The 22698-nt window shown below is 42.0% G+C and overlaps 1 protein-coding gene across 1 annotated transcript in view; it reads left to right on the top strand.

The window, feature by feature from the left end:
• LOC124122885 (importin-7-like) overlaps positions 1-16891 on the top strand; it is a 42876-nt gene extending 25985 nt beyond the window's left edge. The window contains exons 16-28 of the mRNA XM_046486072.2: positions 131-249; positions 2023-2145; positions 2767-2833; positions 3198-3323; positions 4681-4778; positions 5331-5423; positions 6726-6946; positions 7752-7897; positions 10585-10650; positions 11584-11654; positions 12544-12685; positions 13588-13704; positions 14984-16891. Coding sequence (XP_046342028.1) covers positions 131-249; positions 2023-2145; positions 2767-2833; positions 3198-3323; positions 4681-4778; positions 5331-5423; positions 6726-6946; positions 7752-7897; positions 10585-10650; positions 11584-11654; positions 12544-12685; positions 13588-13704; positions 14984-15069 — 1475 coding nt within the window. The 3' untranslated portion in view covers positions 15070-16891. The remainder of the gene's footprint in view (positions 1-130; positions 250-2022; positions 2146-2766; positions 2834-3197; positions 3324-4680; positions 4779-5330; positions 5424-6725; positions 6947-7751; positions 7898-10584; positions 10651-11583; positions 11655-12543; positions 12686-13587; positions 13705-14983) is intronic.
• Positions 16892-22698: the final 5807 nt, after the last annotated feature.

Here is a 22698-nt window from a genome sequence, read left to right as displayed (position 1 = left end):
TATGTGGGAGTTTGGTTGCTATGGTATGGTACGAGTGTGGGAGTTGAGTTGCTTATGTAGCTGTGACTGCTGCAAGAAACCAGTCTAACCGAAGCCACAATAGATTGTATGTCTGTGTCTGATTTCACAGAGTTGCTGAAGGTAATCCGGGAGACCGAAAACGATGACCTGACGGGCGTGATGCAGCGACTTGTCTGCACCTACACCGATGATGTTATCCCCATTGCAGTGGAGATGATGAGTCATCTTGTAAGTGGGCAATTTCCAATACTGATCAAACCTTAATCGACAAGCTCAGCCTGTAATGTAGTCTTGTCCTTGTCATTGACAAAGTTAAGAAGACTGCTTCGGTCTGTCAACACAGCTTGATGTTCAGAGTTGTCTCCCTTAGGTGCCATGATCGCCAGGCCATGTGTTTGGACCCCCCCTAGTTGACTAAGGCTTGTAGGAGGCATTTAGTTTGGCGGTCAGGCCTTCAAGAGGTGAAAATTACAATCTGCCTTGAATAGCCTTTAAGATTTGATGAAACCTTTGAAGATGAATAGGAGATTTGCCTGACATCTGTGTACAGGGACATCAGTAACTGTCGTACAGTATCATTGTGTCAGCACCATACCCGTACCCGTTTCACCAAAGTGGTAAACATCTGAGACCTGCATCACTTCGGGCTTTCCTCCCACATTAAGCTGACATGCCGTGATATAACTGAAATACTGTTAAAAGTGGCATTAAACCCCACTCACTCACTCACTCACTCACTCACTCACTCACTCACTCACTCACACTCACTCACACTCACTCACTCACTCACTCACTCACACTCACTCACACTCACTCACACTCACTCACTCACTCACTCACTCACATACATCATGCTTGTCACAGTGTCTAACTAAGATTTAGATGGAGTCTGCCTCTGTGACTAGACTGATACTTTGACAATGATTGCCTTGGCCAGACTGGAATTAATGAAAGCTGTTATCATCTTCCCCAGGCAGGGGAGTTACCTGACATTAAGAGTTCAGTTTCCACCCTTGTTGAACTAGGCTGGAATTATGGAGTTATACTAAGTCCATGCATAGACAAAATACCATAATGATATCGACATCGGGTTTAATAACAACATGGCAACTGCTGTGCCGAATTTGTTCAGTTGCATGATTTTCAGAACATGTGTACCGTCAACTGGGCTTTGACAAATATGTTCCAAATATTTTCAAGTTTTTAAGTGGTCAAGTGATTTGATACACTTCGCAAGGTAAAGCCTGTTTTATTACAATAAAGAATTTTATTATCAATGAGATCGTCTTGACTGGCCACTGCCATTTTGTTTGAAGCAAATGCAAGTTATATGAGAGGTGGAATCTGATTGGTCAATAGGAGGGTCATAGAAGGGACATAACTCATAATAGCCGATGCTGGCGCAACTATGGAGCCCAGAAGCTCCAGCCTAATTCAGCAAGGGTGGAAACTGGACTTTTACAGTCTGTTAACTCCCTTGACTCTGGAAGATGTTATTTTGTTGACATGGGTGGAATAATGCTGACTGTGTCATTCTCTCTCTCTCCCCTCTTATTATCAGGACAGCATTAACTGTTAAAGTGTTTGTTAAATATGTGATGGAGTTAAAGTTTTTAACTTATTCTGCATTACTCCTTTATGCATTTACTGCTGTTTTTGAACAGAAAGGGGAAGCTGTGAGAGGGTAAGACTAAAAAGCACAAACCATAAGCAAAACAACAATCACTAGAATAATTCTGTAGAGTTTATTCTCAAACACGTCTAGTCTGTTTTAATGACTAGCAGTAATGTGATTATTCATGACGTCACCACTTCCTTGTTCACGTGGGTGCTGTGTGATGGGATTAGCCACACACATAGTTGGAACAACCTTTTCTTCAGCTGGACCTCACACAGCTTATTCTCTCAGTCCAAAACACAGCAGTAAATGCATTGAGGAGTAATGCAGGATAAGTATACAAATGTAAAAATATTTTGATTTGACTAATTCTCTTGTTCCAGGCCCAGACATTTGCTCAGGTGTTAGACACAGATGTAGATGGGTCTGAAGAGAAGGCTATCACGGCTCTAGGAATCCTCAACACTATGGAAACAATTCTCAACGTCATGGAGGAACAGAAAGAGGTAAGACTAAACTGTTACATTCCGAGGAACCTCGTTAATGTGGTGCTGAGCACTGTTGGTTGTCTAGGAAACTAGATTAGACAGGGTGGTCAAACTGCTTGATGTCACTCATGATGTCAACCACTAGTTTGCCTGACCCAGATGTTACACATTGAGATATACACGTTTGATTAATTCATATCTTTTTAGGGGGTGGTGGTGCATGGGTGGCCCAGTCGTCTAAGGTGCCACGATCCACAATGCAGAGTTGTGTCCCTTGGGCACGCCAGAAACCTATGATTGTGGGTTCGAATCCTGATTATGTTTCTAGGTTTGACAGCACCATAACCGTGCTCATGTGTAAATGTAAACGTCTGAGACCTGCATCACTTCGGGCTTTCCTCCCACATTAAGCTGACACGCCGTGATATAACTGGAATAATGTTAAAAGCGGCATTAAACCCCACTCACTTACTCATTAACAAGCAATCAGTTGAAAGAACACATACAACGACTGCCTCCTGAAATGTTTTGTGAGGACCTTTCCATGTGGAGTTCTCTCCCTTGTATTTTGTCACTACTCAGTATATTGGATTGAATGTAGGCAAAGAATGTGATTGAATTTCTTCGTTTTCTTTCCAGATTATAACCCAGCTAGAAGGAATAGTTCTAAATGTTATAGGAATAATTTTACAGCAAAACATAATGGGTATGACCTTTGTTTCTATTTTCTGACTTTTGTATGAGACTTTAAGGTTTCTCAAAGAATATCCTATGGATCATTTTGTTTTAGAAGAAAATAGCATCGTCATGTAAAATAATAATCTGAATAAATCTTCTTTTTTTCTGATGCATTGAAAACATTAATTGAACTGTGAAAGAGACAAATTTAACTCAAGCAGCATTTTTGTTTGTATCAATATACAAGGTAATCTTACTTTTCTCACAACATAGTGATACGAGTGATTAGAAGAGAAATGGATGACTACAGAATCCGGTTCGATAAATCATTGATTCTTCTCTGTGGTTCAATGACCTTGGAATGTATTTATATTGACTGACTTTGTCTCCAGATTTTTACGAGGAGGTGTTATCCCTGATCTACAGTCTGACCAGCACACAGGTGTCCCACCACATGTGGGAGGTGTTTGGCATGATCTACCAGATGTTCCAGAAGGATGGCATCGACTACTTCACAGGTAACTCCACACCCGTGAACGTTCGGGGCAGAATAGGTCTTCAGCAACCCACGCTTGCCGTAAAAGGCGACTATGCGTGTCGTAAGAGGCGACTAACGGGTACTGGTGGTCAGACTTGCTGACTTGGTTGATGCATGTCATCGTTTCCCAATGAGTGGATCAAGGCTCATGATGTCAATCACTGGATTGACAGACTCGATTATTTACAGACCGCCGTCATATAGCTGGAATATTGCTGAGTGCGGCGTTAAAGAAACAAACAAACACCAAACCTCTTGGGAAACATGGGGGCTTCAGAGGAGAAATTTTTAAACTTATCCGATCTCACACTTTGCATCTCTACCTTCTACTTCGATCCTGTTTGATTGAAGTGAAGAACCGGTCTTGGATTTCTTAGTTGAATCCTTGGCCTTAGAATGCTGGTCTGAAAACCTGCGACGACATCGCTGAAGATAGATGCAGACGGCAGAATCTGGCAAAGTATGACACTCTGCACACTGTGTGACGACATCGCTGAAGATAGATGCAGACGGCAGAATCTGGCAAAGTATGACACTCTGCACACTGTGTGACGACATCGCTGAAGATAGATGCAGACGGCAGAATCTGGCAAAGTATGACACTCTGCACACTGTGTGACGACATCGCTGAAGATAGATGCAGAAGGCAGAATCTGGCAAAGTATGACACTCTGCACACTGTGTGACGACATCGCTGAAAATAGATGCAGACGGCAGAATCTGGCAAAGTATGACACTCTGCACACTGTGTGACGACGTCGCTGAAGACGTCCGATGTTGGATATGTGTATCCACATTCTTTGCATGCCTGCTGTTGTCTGTTGGCTCATCTTTGTTGGCTGTGTATTTATTCACAGAACAGGGCAAACAAACTTTCTTAGATGTCAAAACTCACCACACAGTGGCGATGAGAAAGAGAATGAGTTGGCAGAGGTATGCACATGGTCAGGTCGATACTGGGGGTGTTCCAGTGAATGTTTTATTTTAGAAGTTGAAAACATGGTTCAAGCACATTTCCACATGGGATCGAAGGAGATGGAAGAAATGCAAAGTGTGTGATAGATATACAATTTATACTAAAATTTCAAGTAACTCCCAAGTACCCTCTACTTTGAGATTCCAGAAGAGAAAGTCCTCAGAGCTGTCTGCTTGTTCTCCTGGCTTATTCCAGTATAGGAACAATCTCCCATACCCCATACTTGCCTCCTATTGGGATGCAAGGCTGGAATATGTCCTAAATACCCCATGTTTAAGATGTAGTTGCCTTTGTATCAGTAAAGCTCTGGTTAATTTCTGCGAATCTTCCTTTTGGTCACCGTCCACTGTTCGTATTCCAGATATGATGCCAGCCCTACACAACTACATCACCGTGGATACGCCAGCCTTCCTCGCCAACCCTTCATATCTTCAGATTATTTACGACATGTGTAAAACAGTCAGTATCTATGCTCACAATGTCCTATCCTCACATTATATGATACATGTAAAGATCCGGGTTAGAATTGGTCTTCAGCTGCTCATGCTTGTCATAAGAGGTGTCTATGGGATCGGGTGGTCAGGCTCACTGACTTGGTCGGTGCATGTATGTGTCGATCCATGCTCATGATGTTAATCACTGGATTGTCTGTTCCAGACTTGAATATTAACAGACTGCCATCATATAGCTTGAATATTTCTGAGTGCTGCGTTAAACATCAAACAAGCAAACACACTATATACACCCTGTGCGGACCTGGCTTAGTAAACGCCCCCAGCACCCCAAGGTTGCTTGTTAAAAAATGATTAAACTTGTGATTAAGTATTGAGGAAGAAGTTGTTGCCAGGCAACCCAGGATCTAGGAATGATGTTCAAGTAAACACTGTTGAGGTCAAGGAGAATGAGGATCTTTATAATGATAAATATTTTATGAATGAAATGTGAAGTTTGTTTAGATATCTGTCTTGTAGCGGTGTGAACATGTGTTGCAGCAGTTGCGTTGTGTTGCAGGTGTTGACGGGAGAAGTGGGCGAGGACCCCGAGTGTCATGCAGCCAAGCTCCTCGAGGTCATTATTCTTCAGTGTCCAGGGAAAGTTGACCATGTAAGTCCCCTGTCCTCACATCTCCCCGACACTTCAAAACCCCTCAAGGGGTGGTCGGGTAGCCTAGTGGTTAAAGCGTTCGCTCGTCACGCGAAGACCTGGGTTCGATTCCCGACATGGGTACAATGTGTGTAGCCCATTTCTGGCGTCCCCCGCCATGATATTGCTGGAATACTGCTAAAAGCGGCGTAAAACCATAGTCACTCACTCACTCAAAACCCCTCAACCTCCTTACGATTTACCGACCCTTATGAGGACTTTAAAATTTGTTCACCAAGTACAGGAAATGTGTCGTTCTGAAATAGAAGGGTGGTCATAAGAGGCGACCTAACCTATGTCATCGTACCCCGACTGCATGGATCACAACATCGATCACTGGATTGTCTAGTCCAGACTTGATAACTTGCAGACCACCATCATATAGCTGGAATATCAAACAACAAGCAAAGTCTTTCAGAGTTCTGAGTTTCAGAGTCGGTTTTGGTGACCTTGATCCCATTTTCAAGGTCACAGCAGGCAAATCTGCTTTTGGAGTTGGAAAACGGTGTTGCCGCGATATCTCAAGAACTAAACACTGGATTGTCTTCATATTTGGAACTATGGTGTATATACAGACTCCGCAGACACCAGTCGGTTTTGGTGACCTTGATCCCATTTTCAAGGTCACAGCAGGCAAATCTGCTTTTTGGAGTTGGAAAACGGTGTTGCCGCGATATCTCAAGAACTAAACACTGGATTGTCTTCATATTTGGAACTATGGTGTATATACAGACAACGCAGACACCAGTCGGTTTTGGTGACCTTGACCCCATTTTCAAGGTCACAGCAGGTAAATCTGCTTTTGGAGTTAGAAAACGGTGTTGCCGCGATATCTCAAGAACTAATCGCTGGATTGTCTTCATATTTGGAACTATAGTGTATATACAGACACCGCATCCACCTGTCAGATTTGGTGACCTTGACCCCATTTTCAAGGTCACAGCAGGCAAATCTGTTTTTGGAGTTGGAAAACGGTGTTGCCACAATATCTCAAGAACTAATCGCTGGATTGTCTTCATATTTGGTACTATGGTGTACAGGCGGGGGATATTTCGTCACTCTGTGACAAATACTTGTTAGTATTATGTTTGAAAGTTTCATTGATGTGAGATTACAAGTTCACGAACAGTGGAAGACTTCGTCCATCATATGAAGTCATGTTGCTGGGAGTAACAGCTACATCTGAAACAACAAAACAATACAATAAGCGTGCCGGCTAGTGTTGAATGTGTAATGATGGATAATTGTGTTTCTGGGTTGCAGGTCGTGCCATCATTTGTGGAGCTGGTCTTGCAGCGGTTGACGCGGGAAGTTCAGACATCGGAGTTGAGGACAATGTGTTTACAAGTAGTCATATCTGCACTGTATTATAACACTCCCTTGTTGTTCGAGATGTTACAAACAATCCAGATCCCCAACATGCAGGGATCAATACTAGCACAGTTCCTCAAGCAGTGGCTCCACGACGCAGACTGCTTTCTAGGGTGAGGACCATCTTCTCCAGGTCTCGGCAGCGGCATACCATGTATCCCAGAGTATTTAGATCAGTCTGTTGCCCAGGTAGCACTGGATCTGTCAGTACTTAGGGTAACCACCAGGTCAGTGAGTGCTCGGGGCAACCAGATCGGGCAGGGTTTAGGGCAACCAAATGGGGTGAGTTTTCAGAGAAACCAAATGAGGGAGGATTCAGGGCAACCAAATCTCGGAGGGTTCAGGGCAACCAGATCAGTGAGTGCTAAGGGCAACTAGTTTGGGCAGGATTCAGGGCAACCAAATTGGGGTGAGTTTTCAGAGAAACCAAATGAGGGAGGATTCAGGGCAACCAAATCTCGGAGGGTTCAGGGCAACCAGATCAGTGAGTGCTTAGGGCAACTAGTTTGGGCAGGGCTAAGGGCAACCAAATCTCGGAGGGTTAAGGGCAGCCAGATCAGTGAGTGCTTAGGGCAACTAGTTTGGGCAGGGCTAAGGGCAACCAAATATGGGGGTTTAGGGCAACCAGATCAGTAGGTGATTCGGGAAACAGGTTCGGGCGGGGTTCAGGGCAGCTGAATCAGGGATAGTTTTCAGCACCATATCAGGGTGTGTTCAGGGCTACTTGGTCCGGCAGGCAGGCAGGCAGTCAGGCAGGCCTTCAGGGCAACCAGATCTGTGTACTAGTCGGACTAGTCAAATCCCATTGTCAATGATAATTTTATTGAAACTTTAAATAGGCTGAGAATTTCATGTCTCAGAATTAATTGAAAGTGTGTAAGGGTAGTCATAACATTGAATATTAAGTTTCTTTTGCAGGCTTCATGACCGAAAGATATGTGTGCTTGGTCTGTGTTCAGTGTTAAATATGCCAACCAACCGCCCAGCGGAAATCACAGCTGTCGCCCCCCAGATAGTACCTGCGGCACTGCTCCTGTTCCAGGGATTAAAACGAGCATATGCAAGTAGGTGTCTGGTGTAGAATAGGGGTGGTGGGGTAGCCTTGTGGTTAAGCCAAAGGCCAAGGTTCGATTCCCCATATCAGTACAATGTGTGAAGCCCATTTCTGGTGTCCCCCGTCATGATATTGCTGGAACTTTGCTAAAAGCGGCGTAAAAACATATTCACTCACTTTTGTTGATTATATACAAATAGGTGTCTTGTGAAGATTATATACAAGTAGGTTTCTGTGTAGATTATTAGCTCGCCTGGTCCGAAACACCAAGGTGAGCTTATGCCATACTGTGGTGTGTGTCAACAATTTTTTCAAACGACTTCTTCTGATGAACCACTAATTGGAAATTAACGTAATTTGACTGGGAGCAACCCTAGGTGTGGGGATTAAGAATTGTGCAAATGGTAGCGCTCAGCCCCCTAGGATACTGAGGGCCGGGGCCAAATAGGGGTAATTTGGCTATACTGCTTTAAACGACTTCTTCTCTGGAACTAAGAGATAGATATCAACATTATTTGGTTGGAAGCATTCTCCAGTGGTGGGGATTCAAAATGGTACAAATCGTGGGGCTGACCTCCCAAGGGGCTGAGGGGCGGAGCCTAAAAGGGGTAATTTGGCTTTTTTGTTTTAAACGACTTCTCTGGAACTAAGGATAGGTATCGACCATATATGGTTGGAAGTGTCCTCCGGTGGTAAGGATTCAAGGTTGTACAAATATAGGGAGGTGTCTGGTGTAGATTATATACAAGTAGGTGTCTGGGGTAGATTATATACAAGTAGGTGTCTGGTGTAGATTATATACAAGTAGGTGTCTGGGGTAGATTATATACAAGTAGGTATCTGGGGTAGATTATATACAAGTAGGTGTCTGGTGTAGATTATATACAAGTAGGTGTCTGGGGTAGATTATATACAAGTAGGTGTCTGGTGTAGATTATATACAAGTAGGTGTCTGGTGTAGATTATATACAAGTAGGTGTCTGGTGTAGATTATATACAAGTAGGTGTCTGGTGTAGATTATATACAAGTAGGTGTCTGGTGTAGATTATATACAAGTAGGTGTCTGGTGTAGATTATATACAAGTAGGTGTCTGGTGTAGATTATATACAAGTAGGTGTCTGGTGTAGATTATATACAAGTAGGTGTCTGTGTAGATTATATACAAGTAGGTGTCTGGTGTAGATTATATACAAGTAGGTGTCTGGGGTAGATTATATACAAGTAGGTGTCTGGTGTAGATTATATACAAGTAGGTGTCTGGGGTAGATTATATACAAGTAGGTGTCTGGTGTAGATTATATACAAGTAGGTGTCTGGTGTAGATTATATACAAGTAGGTGTCTGGGGTAGATTATATACAAGTAGGTGTCTGGTGTAGATTATATACAAGTAGGTGTCTGGTGTAGATTATATACAAGTAGGTGTGTGTAGATTATATACAAGTAGGTGTCTGTGTAGTTTATATACAAGTAGGTGTCTGTGTAGATTATATACAAGTAGGTGTCTGGTGTAGATTATATACAAGTAGGTGTCTGGTGTAGATTATATACAAGTAGTTGTCTGGGGTAGATTATATACAAGTAGGTGTCTGGGGTAGATTATATACAAGTAGGTGTCTGGTGTAGATTATATACAAGTAGGTGTCTGGTGTAGATTATATACAAGTAGGTGTGTGTAGGTTATATACAAGTAGGTGTCTGTGTAGTTTATATACAAGTAGGTGTCTGGTGTAGATTATATACAAGTAGGTGTCTGGTGTAGATTATATACAAGTAGGTGTCTGGTGTAGATTATATACAAGTAGTTGTCTGGGGTAGATTATATACAAGTAGGTGTCTGTGTAGATTATATACAAGTAGGTGTCTGGTGTAGATTATATACAAGTAGGTGTCTGGTGTAGATTATATACAAGTAGGTGTCTGTGTAGATTATATACAAGTAGGTGTCTGGTGTAGATTATATACAAGTAGGTGTCTGGTGTAGATTATATACAAGTAGGTGTCTGGTGTAGATTATGTACAAGTAGGTGTCTGGTGTAGATTATATACAAGTAGGTGTCTGTGTAGATTATATACAAGTAGGTGTCTGGTGTAGATTATGTACAAGTAGGTGTCTGTGTAGATTATATACAAGTAGGTGTCTGTGTAGTTTATATACAAGTAGGTGTCTGTGTAGATAATATACAAGTAGGTGTCTGGTGTAGATTATATACAAGTAGGTGTCTGGTGTAGATTATATACAAGTAGTTGTCTGGGGTAGATTATATACAAGTATGTGTCTGGGGTAGATTGTATACAAGTAGGTGTCTGGTGTAGATTATATACAAGTAGGTGTCTGTGTAGATTATATACAAGTAGGTGTTTGTGTAGATTATATACAAGTAGGTGTCTGTGTAGATTATATACAAGTAGGTGTCTGGGGTAGATTGTATACAAGTAGGTGTCTGGTGTAGATTATATACAAGTAGGTGTCTGGGGTAGATTATATACAAGTAGGTGTCTGGTGTAGATTATATACAAGTAGGTGTCTGGGGTAGATTATATACAAGTAGGTGTCTGTGTAGATTATATACTAGTAGGTGTCTGTTGTAGATTCTAGGCCCAGACTCAGTTATGTACAGGTTGCAAGATTGCAAAGAAACCATGTTATATGCTTTTGTCAATCAATTCTAATGAATGCACACTGTTTCTCACAGGTCGAGCCAAGGAAGAAGAAGACTCGGATGATGATGAGAATGGTCAAGAAGAGGATGATGATCAGGGTGGGTGTACCAGGGTGGATGGGGGTCAGGGTGGGTGTACCAGGGTGGATGGGGGTCAGGGTGGGTGTACCAGGGTGGATGGGGGTCAGGGTGGGTGTACGGGGGTCAGGGTGGGTGTACCAGGGTGGATGGGGATTTTTTACCATGATCATTGATGATGATATTATGCAGTTGAATATGTGTTCCTCTCCTTTTCATCTTGTTCATTGAGAAAATATAATTTCCCAGACCAAATTCTGTTCGGTCCAGTAAGCTCCGCTGATAACAAATCATAATTACACTAAACTATTCTTAAGATGATGAATCGAGACATGTTCGGGCTGGTCGATTCAAACCTTTTTGGCACAGACTGCTTTCCAATTTCTGAATAGCCAGGTATATTAATGAATCCTGTTTTATGTGTGTAAAGTGTGTTCGTGATTACAGATTACTTGCTGCAGTACATTTGTCACTGCATCTAATGTCTTTTGGGCTTGGCTCCCTATTACAAGGAATGTTGAACCCAAGGTGATTCCTTCAAATCTATTGCTTCTGTTTAAGAGACCTGTCCAAAAATGAGTATGCTTGTTTTTGAAGACTGTACTTTCATCAATGAACCATACTATGTTTCACATTACTTTGTTTGTAGGGGGCACGGGTGGCCCAGTCGTCTAAGGCGCCGCGATTCGCTGTGCAGTGTTGTGTCCCTTGGCCACGCCAGAAACCTATGATTGTGGGTTCGAATCCCGGTTCGCCCCGATTATGTTTCTAGGTTTGTCAGCACCATACCCATGCTCGTGGGTTTCACCGAAGTGGTACACGTCTGAGACCTGCATCACTTCGGGCTTTCCTCCCACATTAAGCTGACACGCCGTGATATAACTGGAATAATGTTAAAAGCGGCGTTAAACCCAACTCACTCACTCACTCACTGCTTTGTTTTTATGTCAACAGAAGTATTGGAAAGTGATGAAGACGAGATTGATGAAGATGGAAATCAGTATTTAGAAAAATTAGAAAAAGCAGTAAGTATTTGTTTGATCTGATGTTGTGTAGTGTCTTGGGCTCACTGCTTGTCATGTGAGGTCGTTAATACAGCTGACCGCCTCCGTGGTCTAGTGGTAGAGCGTCCGCCCGGAGAGCGGAAGGTCCGGTGTTTGATCTGATGTTGTGTAGTGTCTTGGGCTCACTGCTTGTCATGTGAGGGCGTTAATACAGCTGACCGCCTCCGTGGTCTAGTGGTAGAGCGTCCGCCCGGAGAGCGGAAGGTCCGGGGTTTGATCCCTGGCCGCGTCATACCAAAAGACGTTAAAAGATGGTACTTGTTGTTACCCTGTCTGGCGCTCGGCATTAAGGTGCTCAAACAAGGACTGGTCGGCTCGGAGTCAGTATACTGTGTCTGAGTGGAGTATTCATGTTAAACTGCAGCATGGTATCTCAGTGAGCTAGCACTATAAGTCGGCAGTCCAGACTAGTATAAGCAGCCACACACACATACATGCACGTCGTTATATAAGTGCAATAATCTTGGACGCAACGTTAAACCCCATTTCACCTCACCGTTAATACAGCTGACAAGCCTGGATACAACTTAATAACCGTGAAGATTCGGGCTAGAATAAACCTTCAGCAACCCATGCTTGTCGTAAGAGGCAGCTAACAGGATTGTGTGGTCAGGCTCGCTGACTTGGTTGATGCATGTCATCATATCCCAAATGTGCAGATCAATACTCATGGTGTCAATCACTTGATACAACCGAAGAGCCTCGATACAACAGACGAGCCTCGATACAACAGACGGGCCTTGATACAACAGACGAGCCTCAATACCGTGTACTAGCCATGATACAACTGACTTTCTGAGAGGTTTAAAAGAGGTGTACGCTTATCTCCAAACTTGTGTTTCCTCTGCAGCGAGGTGATACAGACGACGATAGCGATGCTGAGTTTACGGACGATGGTGCCGAGGAGACGGCGCTGGAGAGTTATCAGACCCCCATAGATGAGGACACCTGTCAAGTTGATGAATACGTCATCTTTAAGCATGTTCTGCAGTGTGAGTTCAACCACTTTCTGGTCCTATATAAATGTCACTGACAACTGGGGATTCCTGAGCACGATAAGTTCCCACAGACAGGGTAATGAGAAGTCCTCTGTCACCCATGTTGTATGTCCTGATATCATACTTGTTTGCCTGGTCTAGAGTCAATGATGTACAGGCAGCGGTGATAATGACAACAATAATAATAATAATGATTAGGAGTGTAACGATATATGGCACTATCGCAATTGTTAGCCCTATGAGTGATAGGAATTTTGAAATACCAATAGTATCGTTGATTAGAGTGCATAACAATCAATAGTTTCAATAGTTGCAATTAGTTATTAATAATACATATTTCATGTGGATTTCAAACCTGCCATTGGGTTGGTTAGCAAGGATTACGATAACTTCAGATTAGAGTTACTTCCCTTTGGTTTAAGTTGCAACAGGGTGGAAAATTACTGACTTTGATATTGTCAGCAATATTATTCACTAGTTACATTGATTAAAATAATTATCAAACCTTAAAGTTTTGAACTATCGCAATACTTTATTAATAATGATAGCTACTTTTGCAATACTGTTCAATAGTGAAAATAGCCCCAATAAGTCACCAATAATAATAATAACAACAATAATAATAATCTGTTCATATCGTGCAGAGTTTCAACATTACTGTTTACCCTGGTCAATGAATCAGTGTGGTCACAATTTCATTATCAGCTCCCTGGGGAGTATACAACCTAAGCTGCCTGTGAGGCCCATGAAGGTTAACAGTCACAGGTAACCATCTCATCCTACCGGGTACCCATTTAGTGCTGGGTGAACAGGTATATTTTGAACATAGTCACCTTGTTTAGGCTTGAATGCTGCCATGATGAATTTGTGACAACTGTGTTCATCTTGTATTTCAGCCATTCAATCTACAGACCCCACATGGTACATGGCATTAACAAGTACTCTCACTGCGCCACAGACAAAAGAATTGGACGATGTTTTCAAACTTTCTGACCAGAGAAAGGCAGCTGCAGGTATTTCAGAGGCTTAAAACCTCTCACCGACCCTACTGACTGTCTTGAAATGATCAGTTTTTGATTATTTTGGCCATGACAAACTTGGTCATGGCAAGAATAGTTGAAGTGAATCTTGACATCACTTCGAAACAAACCTTTTCTTAAAACATGAAATGTTTAAAAGATTGTTTAGACAATTATTTTTTTCTTATTTCCATATATGTTATTACACAAATAATTAATGGAATGATTTAATTTCACAAAAAGTACAATGATGACTGTTAGTTTCAGTAGACCTAAGGAACTGTAACGTGTTAAGAACCGGCTTTCGACCACCATGTTAAAATTCTCCAGTGTATTTGACAAATTCTGTGGCAGAAAAATGAAAAATTGACATTTCTGCACAGAGTGGACATTCCAGCAAATATTCCAGGACCCCTGTGTTTAAAAGTGCAATATAAAATGTGTGGGACCTGCATGAGCGAGTCGATCATTAGTAGCTTCTCATTTCTGACTTTAATAACAAGCTGTAAAAGTCGTATTCTAATGCTAAGCAATGTTTCATTGTCGTTCTACTTTATATCTTTTCGAAACATTTGCGCCGATGTTAGGCTTTGGACGGTGTTCAACAGTGGTTTTATGTTGGCCAGTAAAACACATAGCTTTTTTTTTCCTATTGTCTTGGAGCACTTCATACGATATATATCACTAGATACAGCGGGAACTCTAAACAAGAGTATAGTTTAGTATATGATTTCTGTGCACCTATGCATCGTGTCAGCCTCGGTACAAACAGATTGATCTCCATTTTCTGGTTTGCATTGTGGGATTCCAGGGCGAAATAGGTCCACAGCATCACTTGCCTACTAAACTGACCTCAGTGTGTTCGCATTGTTTCCTTGCCATGTGTCCTGATGCTGTTGTCATTGCTCGTGCTGTTGCAAGTTTGTCTCTCACTCACAGCTGGTGGGGTAGCTGAGTGTGAGGTACATTGTGTGAAGCCCATTTTCACTGTCTTATCAGAAGGGGCGACTAATAGGATCGGGTAGTCAGACTCGCTGACTTGGTTGATGCATGTCATCGTATCCCAAGTGTGTAGATCTGTGCTCATGATATCAATTACTGGAGTTTGTGGTCCAGACTTGATTATTTACAGACCGCCGTCATATAGCTGGAATAGTGCTTGGTGCGGCATTAAACAACTCACTCACTCACTCACTCACTCACTCACTCACTCACTCACTCACTCACTCACTCACTCACTCACTCACTCACTCACTCACTCACTCTGTTTCAGATTCCAAGCAGATAGAACAAAGAGGGGGTTACATGTTCACAACCAAACAAGTTCCTGCATCATTCAATTTTGGAAGTATGGGATAATTCTTTGCTTTGCTTAAATACACTATTGTGCAACAGTGTCTCCTTTCACCCCTATTTTCCACTCGTGGACTCAACCAGTGCTCAGCTTCATGTGACGAAGCAAGTGAAAGGAAGGGGTGATGGATAACATTCTAGATGTCTGCTCACCGCCATTCTCCGCGTGGAAGTGGACTTCATCATTTGTCTGCTAATAATGGGATTCACCTGTGTGACTGCTTTGGCTTTCAAGACGACCCAGCATTTCTCACAGAAAGCATAAATACTTCACAAATCTTGGATTACACACGTCGTGCAAGGATGTTTGAAAATTGAAGCAATGCTACTACTTTGATTCCAGTGTGTTTGAAACTCAAGACAAGGAAGAGAAGTGATGCTGTGAACAACCCTCATTCTCTGGGAATCCTAATGATGAATATTTGTGTAAAAAATTGTGTACGAAACTTCCTTGAAAACCATTTTTTGGTACAAATTGAAAATATTTTGTTAGGTTTGTGAACGTGTCTGTTGGAGTTTCTTAGAAAAAAACCTTGTTGGATTTTATACTGTGACAGAGTGTCGGTGTATATTTGACCGTGTTAATAGTAAACATGTATTTGATAACGTCAACTCTCAGATTGGACGGCCCCCCACTTCCCAGCCGTGTTTTGATCTGTGATAGTATGTACAATGTGCAGTAAAGGGGGGCGGCCACTGACACCCGGCTCCACTCGGACCATGGCTTCAAGTCTCCAGCAAGTCCTCCTTCACCATGGTTATCCATTGTTTCTGTCAATCAAGTGTTGTGAAGTCAGTAAGAACAAGCTTATTGTCCTCCAATATTAGAGAAAAGGTGAAAAGTGTCAAGGTTTCAGATCAGTCCAGTTTCTGGGACATGGTCCAAAATGTTCTCAAGATTCAACCTTAATATCAAATGTCTTGTCAAACGTTGATTCAAGCCTGGACAGTCCTCATGCCGTGTGCCTCTGTAACATCACTGATTGGTGCAAGGTATGACCCTGATTTTGAAAGATCCTCTGGGTATTTTGTTGATTACCCTATTTTTATCAATATTAATTTGTGTATTATAACAGCATGGCTATTGGTCGCAGAGGTCAGTGATGCTGCAGATGCAGCACTGGTCACAGAATTCGTTTTTATGAAGCGACAGCAACACCTCAAGTTTAAACAATTCCATTAATAGTCACAAGGATCTGGTTGTCGACCTTGTCTGTCTTGATTTGTTTCTATTCTGTCTCTTTCTTCTAGTGGGCGGTCGGGTAGCCTAGTAGTTAAAGCGTTCGCACGTCACGCCGAAGACCCGTGTTCGATTCCCGACATGGATACAATGTGTGAAGCCCATTTCTGGTGTCCCCCGCCGTGATATTGCTGGAATATTGCTTAAAGCGGCGTTAAACCATACTTACTCACTCACTTTCTTCTAGTTTTCTTAACAGAGTAAAGAAAGTGGTTTCATGGTTTCATGACAGACCATATTGATTTTGTATGTCAGATCCTTTTGTCAGACACCTTGATCTTGTAAAATATTTTTTGATCTGGTAAACTTTCCCTACAAAAGTCTGTATTCGGTTACCATGGTTACTTGCCAGTGAAACAATTCGGAACGAAACGACAGGGCAAGTACAATTAGTTTATTTTTTGTTGTAAGGAATGTGCTGTTATAAGATTACTGTCCTGATTAAAATGTACTGGCCTTAGATGACTGAGGCCTGTGTCTTTATCTTTGTAACCTTGGACTGTTGTGGAGAGGAAGATGTGACACTAGGTTTGCAAGTCATTTAGAGTCATAAACAGGTATTAACGTAGCTCATGAAGAGTCAACCATGACATCTTGAAGACATCTTGAAGACAAGAACATCTTGAAGACAAGAACATCTCGGTTCAATATTTATTAAAGAAATTATCTGATAGCTTTTGAAATTAATCTGTGATTATCATATGATAAATGGTGTGAATTTCTTTCTCTAAAGTAGTTTGGGTAACGTTTAACTGATGGCCATGGGAAGTATGTCTTTATTTCATAACTAGCGGTAGATCATGTACGTCCTGACAAGCCTTTGTAGGATAAGATCAAGGTATTTGTTCGTGCGGAGGGGTGTGACAGGGACGTTATTTACAGACTGTCTTGTCTTCAACTATGTAACAGGCCAAGTCCAGGGATTTATTTAGGATACTAAACCAAGTGCCATTGGCAGGCAAATTGAGAAAAAATGTTATTTATTTTTTTAAATTGGGATTTCTGGGTTTGTGTTTTCCTTAATTCCAAGTTATTTTAACTTTGAATAATGTAAAAATAACCATTAATGCATCTTACTCTTCATTGGTCATTTTATCAGTGATGTAGAGTTAATTACCTCTAAAAAGACATAACAGTAGCTATATCAGTATGAAATGGGACATTTTTAATTCCAATTTGGACGAATGTTTGCTGACGTTTGGTTCAGGCTTGGATCCAAATATCGGCTTCTGAGCAGGTCTAGATGAACCCCTGATGTTTGACTGTGGTTTGAGAAGTTGGTCACCACTGTGCACCGGTTGGCTTGCCGTACTTGCATGTGATTGTGTGGGTCCTGCTTGGTCAAAAACACTTTTCCCTCCCCAGCCCCAAGTCCCCCCCCCTCCCCCCCCTCTCCTGACCACTAGCACCCCAGCTGGTGGGGTAGCTGAGTGAGTGTGTAGTACATTGTTTGAAGCCCATTTTCACTGTCTTATTGACTAATGGGATTGGGTAGTCAGCCTCGCTGACTTGGTTGATGCATGTCATCGATACCAATTGCGTGGATTGATGCCCATGATGTCAATCACTGGATTGTATGTTCCAGACTGTTATTTACAGACCGCCTTCATATAGCAGGAAAATTGCTTGGTGCGGCGTTAAACAACAAACAGATAAAACACTGTCTTACGCCGTAAATTAATTAATTGCTTTCATAAGTACCAAACTTAATACAAAATTTGTGATTGCTGAAATATGGCCGTGAGGGATGTGACTGATGAGGCTGTTGTTCCTGATGTCCAATTTTCAATGTTTATTGATTGCGTTGATATTCAAGTTTGAGGTTTAATCATATTAAACCATTCAGATGCAAGTGGAATCTGCTTATTTTATGATTTTTTTATAAGTATTTTTCAAATAATAACGCTGTCATGTGCAGCTATATTTATAGCATCAAGCAAACATGGCAGACAGGTGTCCAGTAAAATACGTGTGTATCTTGACCCTTGGTAAGGTATTACTAGTTCTGTAGTAGTTGTTAGTTGGTGGGGTAGGGGGATCTAAGGGAATTTGAGGTAAAACAGTCTTCATCATTTTGTTTGAGGTATGTTCTTTTCAGGTTTCTAGTCACAATCACAAGGATGACATTACTTCGTAAGCGCCAGTTGAGGTTAATGGTTCTAGAGGTGCCCACTGTGTGAATGTTAAAGATAGAACCTTCATACAGAAAGGTCTGGGGATCTACTGGATCGGTAGCTTTTGATCAACAGCATTTGTATGCAGCTATAAAGAAACATTTTATCATGATTCAATCATTTGATCCAAGCAAATACTTTATGTAACAAAGCGTTCACACTGAAGACCCAGGTTCGATTCCCACATGGGTACAATGTGTGAAGCCCATTTCTTGTCTCCCGCCGTGACATTGCTGGAAAATTGCTAAAAGCAGCTTAAAACCTACCGGTACTCACTTTGTGTAACAAGAAAGCGTCATCCTCTGTGAAGAATCATTTGTCTGAAAGTGGCGAGATTTACTTGAACTTTAAGAAATAGTACAGTCAAGTCTTGTTAATCCGACACTCGTTAATCCGACAATCGGCTTTATCCGACACTAATGATGGGAACCGATTAAATCAGTGCTGTTTAGATCTGTTAATCCGACAAGTCTTGCGCTCAGACTTTGCAACAAATTACTGAAATCACTCATTAATCAGTCTTGTTAATCTGACACAGTGATCAGCATACTCCGTGGTCATCTGCCCGCGAGTACACAGCCAGTGTTTAGATGCGAGACAAGTCGGCTGGTAGCTGCATATTACAAATCTGCAGCGATAAACTTATGCTTAACAATAAACAGTTAATGCTTTAAATACAGAAAACAAGATTAATCACATGCTTAGATTACCTCAATCTCATTAAAATCAGATACAAGTTCTCACTATAGCCTAGGACATCCCATTACAGGTCACGTCAGAAGAACCTTTCGTAAACTTTGACTAACGAACGTTGGTACTACTTAATTTTGTTTATCCGATATACTCATTAATCAGACATAATCATATGCAACCAGTCATGTGGGATTAACGGGACTTGACTGTAGTTTGTTGTTAGAACGTAACCCGACTGACTTGACCTGATCAGAATCGTTGACTTGTCCCTGTTTCAGAAACTACAGTTCCATCTCACTGACAAGAAATGTCACAAATATTAACATCTTTTGGTATATGTCATGTCATCATGCTCCTTCAGAGAACAGTCGTAGTTAACAAATTGTTCTGTGATGAAATAAACTTTATTAGATATGTGAGACCAAAGTTTCTACATCAGATGTTAATTTGCAGTTTTCATATTTTTATTTTTTACCAGTGCCTTTAACAGTTAAAATGGTAGCTATTTTACATATCAAAAACTCACCTGAAGTGTTAGGTTCTCAAGCTTGTGTTACTGTCTTTCAAGTTAATTGTCCGTATTCAATCAGTAAGTATCTGTGATTTGTACTGTGCAGGATGGAAATGTGTACATGCAGTTACTCCTATTTGTGAACTTTACACCTGAAACTATTTCACTATTTTCCAGGGAGGCTATTTTCATTATGTACTTGTTTTATTTTTATTTTTCAGTGCCCAGTTGCGTCATGTTGAAATTACACAAATATGATAATAGATAACATTTCATGCTTAAACGAATTTATTATGAGAATATGATCATTCAAGTGGGATGTTTGAAGTGTCTGCATGCAAGAATGGTTATCTAATGTTTGACCCTAAAAAAGCCACTTGTCTCCCTTGATACCATTCAGTGTAGTGAATTTCTCTCGGCTACCAGTGTAAATCCTTGGCAGCACTGGAGTGGTTATATCACATAACTTCACTGTCACCTGTTCCTGACAACCCTCTACTGTGTCACATGACCGCAGACTGTTTATCAGGAACTTGGTATTGTATAAAGCAGCAGTTATAGATTTGATTCCTGGCAGTGCTGGCCTTGGTGGTAATGGGCCACAGTAGTGTCCGAAGCGATCTGTTACCAGGCCTTGTATGTTAGTCTGTCCATATAAGCCATCATACAAAACAGATTTACAGTCCTTTTGAATCATTTGAAAGTCTGAACTGGTGACCTAAAACTCGCCTGTTAGCTTATCAAATCTGCAGACTACCCAATTCAGCAACTGTCACCTACAACATTGTATGATCCAACTCCATATAGCAGATCACAAGACTGTCACTTCAGCATGTTTCATGTGTTCCATATTTAGTTGTTGGAAACTGATAGAAATACTCTCACTTTAAACCTACAATGAAAGATAATTTGGAAATGTCTGTTATCATTCTGTGTTATTGTGCTCAGTAGGTGGTGTTATTGGTGACACATGTGTTTCGGAGACTTTTGTAGCATTAACTTTACAATTGTGTGAAGGTTTTTCGATGATTATCAGGCACCATTCCAGCCAAGACGTCAATTAGCCAAAAGCTCAAGTGGAGCCATTTATTCTGAGGGTATTTCAGAACTGATACCCTCATGTGATAAAAGACAAATTTATTGAAACTTGATCTCAGATATTTTTGGGAATTGATAAATGTTTCTTGGCAGAGTGAATCTTTCAAGGCCAGTAGTCCAGTGTGAACCTAATGCCCCCCACAGGAACCTCCATATATATGCTGCAGGACTGAGAAACCTGATACTTAATTTATTAAATGTTGCTGCCCAGAAATGCCATGGTTACTCGAGTGGGGCGCCTCCTCTGGTTGTTTTCTTGTTAATAGGCTGGAACAATGGAAGGATGCAATCAGTGACACACAAATAAACTTTTAAATTTGGAAATAAATTCTGGTGTTTGTGTTTTGTACTGTAAAGTTGAAAATGGGTTGTTTTCCACTGGCCTGGAATCCATTGCTGGTTTCCTTCCACTGGTCAGAGGACCGCCTCCGTGGTCTAGTGGTAGAACGTCCGCCCCGAGAGCGGAAGGTCGGGGGTTGGATCCCCGGCCGCGTTATCCCAAAAGACGTTCAAAGATGGTACTTGTTGTTACCCTGTCTGACGCTCGGCATTAAGGGGCTAAAACAAGGACTGGTCGGCTCGGAGTCAGTATACTGTGTCTGAGTGGGGTATTCGTGTTAAACTGCGGCATAGTACCTCAGTGGGCTAGCACTATAAATCGGCATCAGTCCGGACTAGTACAAGCAGCCACACAAACACACACACACACACACACTTGCATGCACGTCGCTATATAAGTGCAATAATCTTGGACGCGACGTTAAACCCAATTTCACCTCACCTCCACGGGTCAGACAGTAGACTTGTTTCCTCTTTCTGGGAACACTCCAGTTGGTCGGGTTGTCGATGGCCCCAGTCGTGTGAGACCCTGCAATTTGCCAGGTCTTGGAGCTGGCTGCACTTTTCATCATAGTCCGCTCCCAGGTCCACACACTTCAGCTGACAATGCTGGAGTGCCCGGCTCCCACTGGTGCAAAATGCTTCCTCGTGGTGGCGTAAAAAGTCTTCCAGTCTTCCTCAGCAGAAATAACGCCATCACCATTTGCATAATACTTTCTTCAAGTTTGGGAAGATGTGGAAATCTGACGGTACCAAATCTGGTAAATAATGAGGATGATCAAGGAGTTCCAAGCCACAGTCATGGCGACAACAGACTTGTGCACTGGTGCATTGTCCTGGTAGAACAACCCACATTTAGTGAACTTTTCCGTGACGTCAATGTTGATATTCTCACACAGTTGCATAGCAGATCAGCACAATATTGGCCATCAATGGTAGTTCACCAGCAGGAAGCCTAGAGAAGCCGGAGCTATCACCTCGCCTGCTGTTGGAAAAGACCTTGCCTTCTTCAACACAGGAGACGTTTGATGTTTCCACTGCTTTTACAGTTGTGTGGTATCTGGCTGGTGAACCCAAGATTCACCCATGGTCACTAATAGCTAAAAGGACGTACATTTCACAAGAGATGAACCTGGAGTGTTCTGATAAGGAGTCCGAAGTCCGAAGTCCCAGCGTGCTGAAACCTTTGTCATGGCCACATTGTACCCATGTCGGGAATCGAACCCGGATCTTTGGCGTTACGATCGATCGCTTTAACCACTAGGCTACCCAACTAACCCTGAAAATCCAGGTTAAAATTGGTCTTCAGCAACCCAGGCTTTTTGTAAGAGGTTATTATGCTTGGCGACCCCGACTCTGTTTCTAGGTTTGCCAGCACCATACCCGTGCTGGTGTTTTTCACAAAGTGGTTTCGGTCTGAAACCTGCATCACTTCCCCCCCACATCAAGATGACACTCGTGAAATAACGTCAATACTGTTAAAAACGGCGTTAAACCGAACTCACTATTTACAGGCCGCCGCGACATCCCTGGTATATTGCTGACTGTGGCTTGAAACAACGCACTTACATTCTTGAGCG

Source organism: Haliotis rufescens, unplaced genomic scaffold, assembly GCF_023055435.1.
Source record: "Haliotis rufescens isolate VD_foot unplaced genomic scaffold, xgHalRufe1.0.p SCAF_6, whole genome shotgun sequence".
Taxonomy (NCBI): Eukaryota; Metazoa; Mollusca; class Gastropoda; order Lepetellida; family Haliotidae; genus Haliotis; species Haliotis rufescens.
Note: the sequence above shows the minus strand (reverse complement) of the source record. Positions and strands in the feature narration are given on the sequence as shown.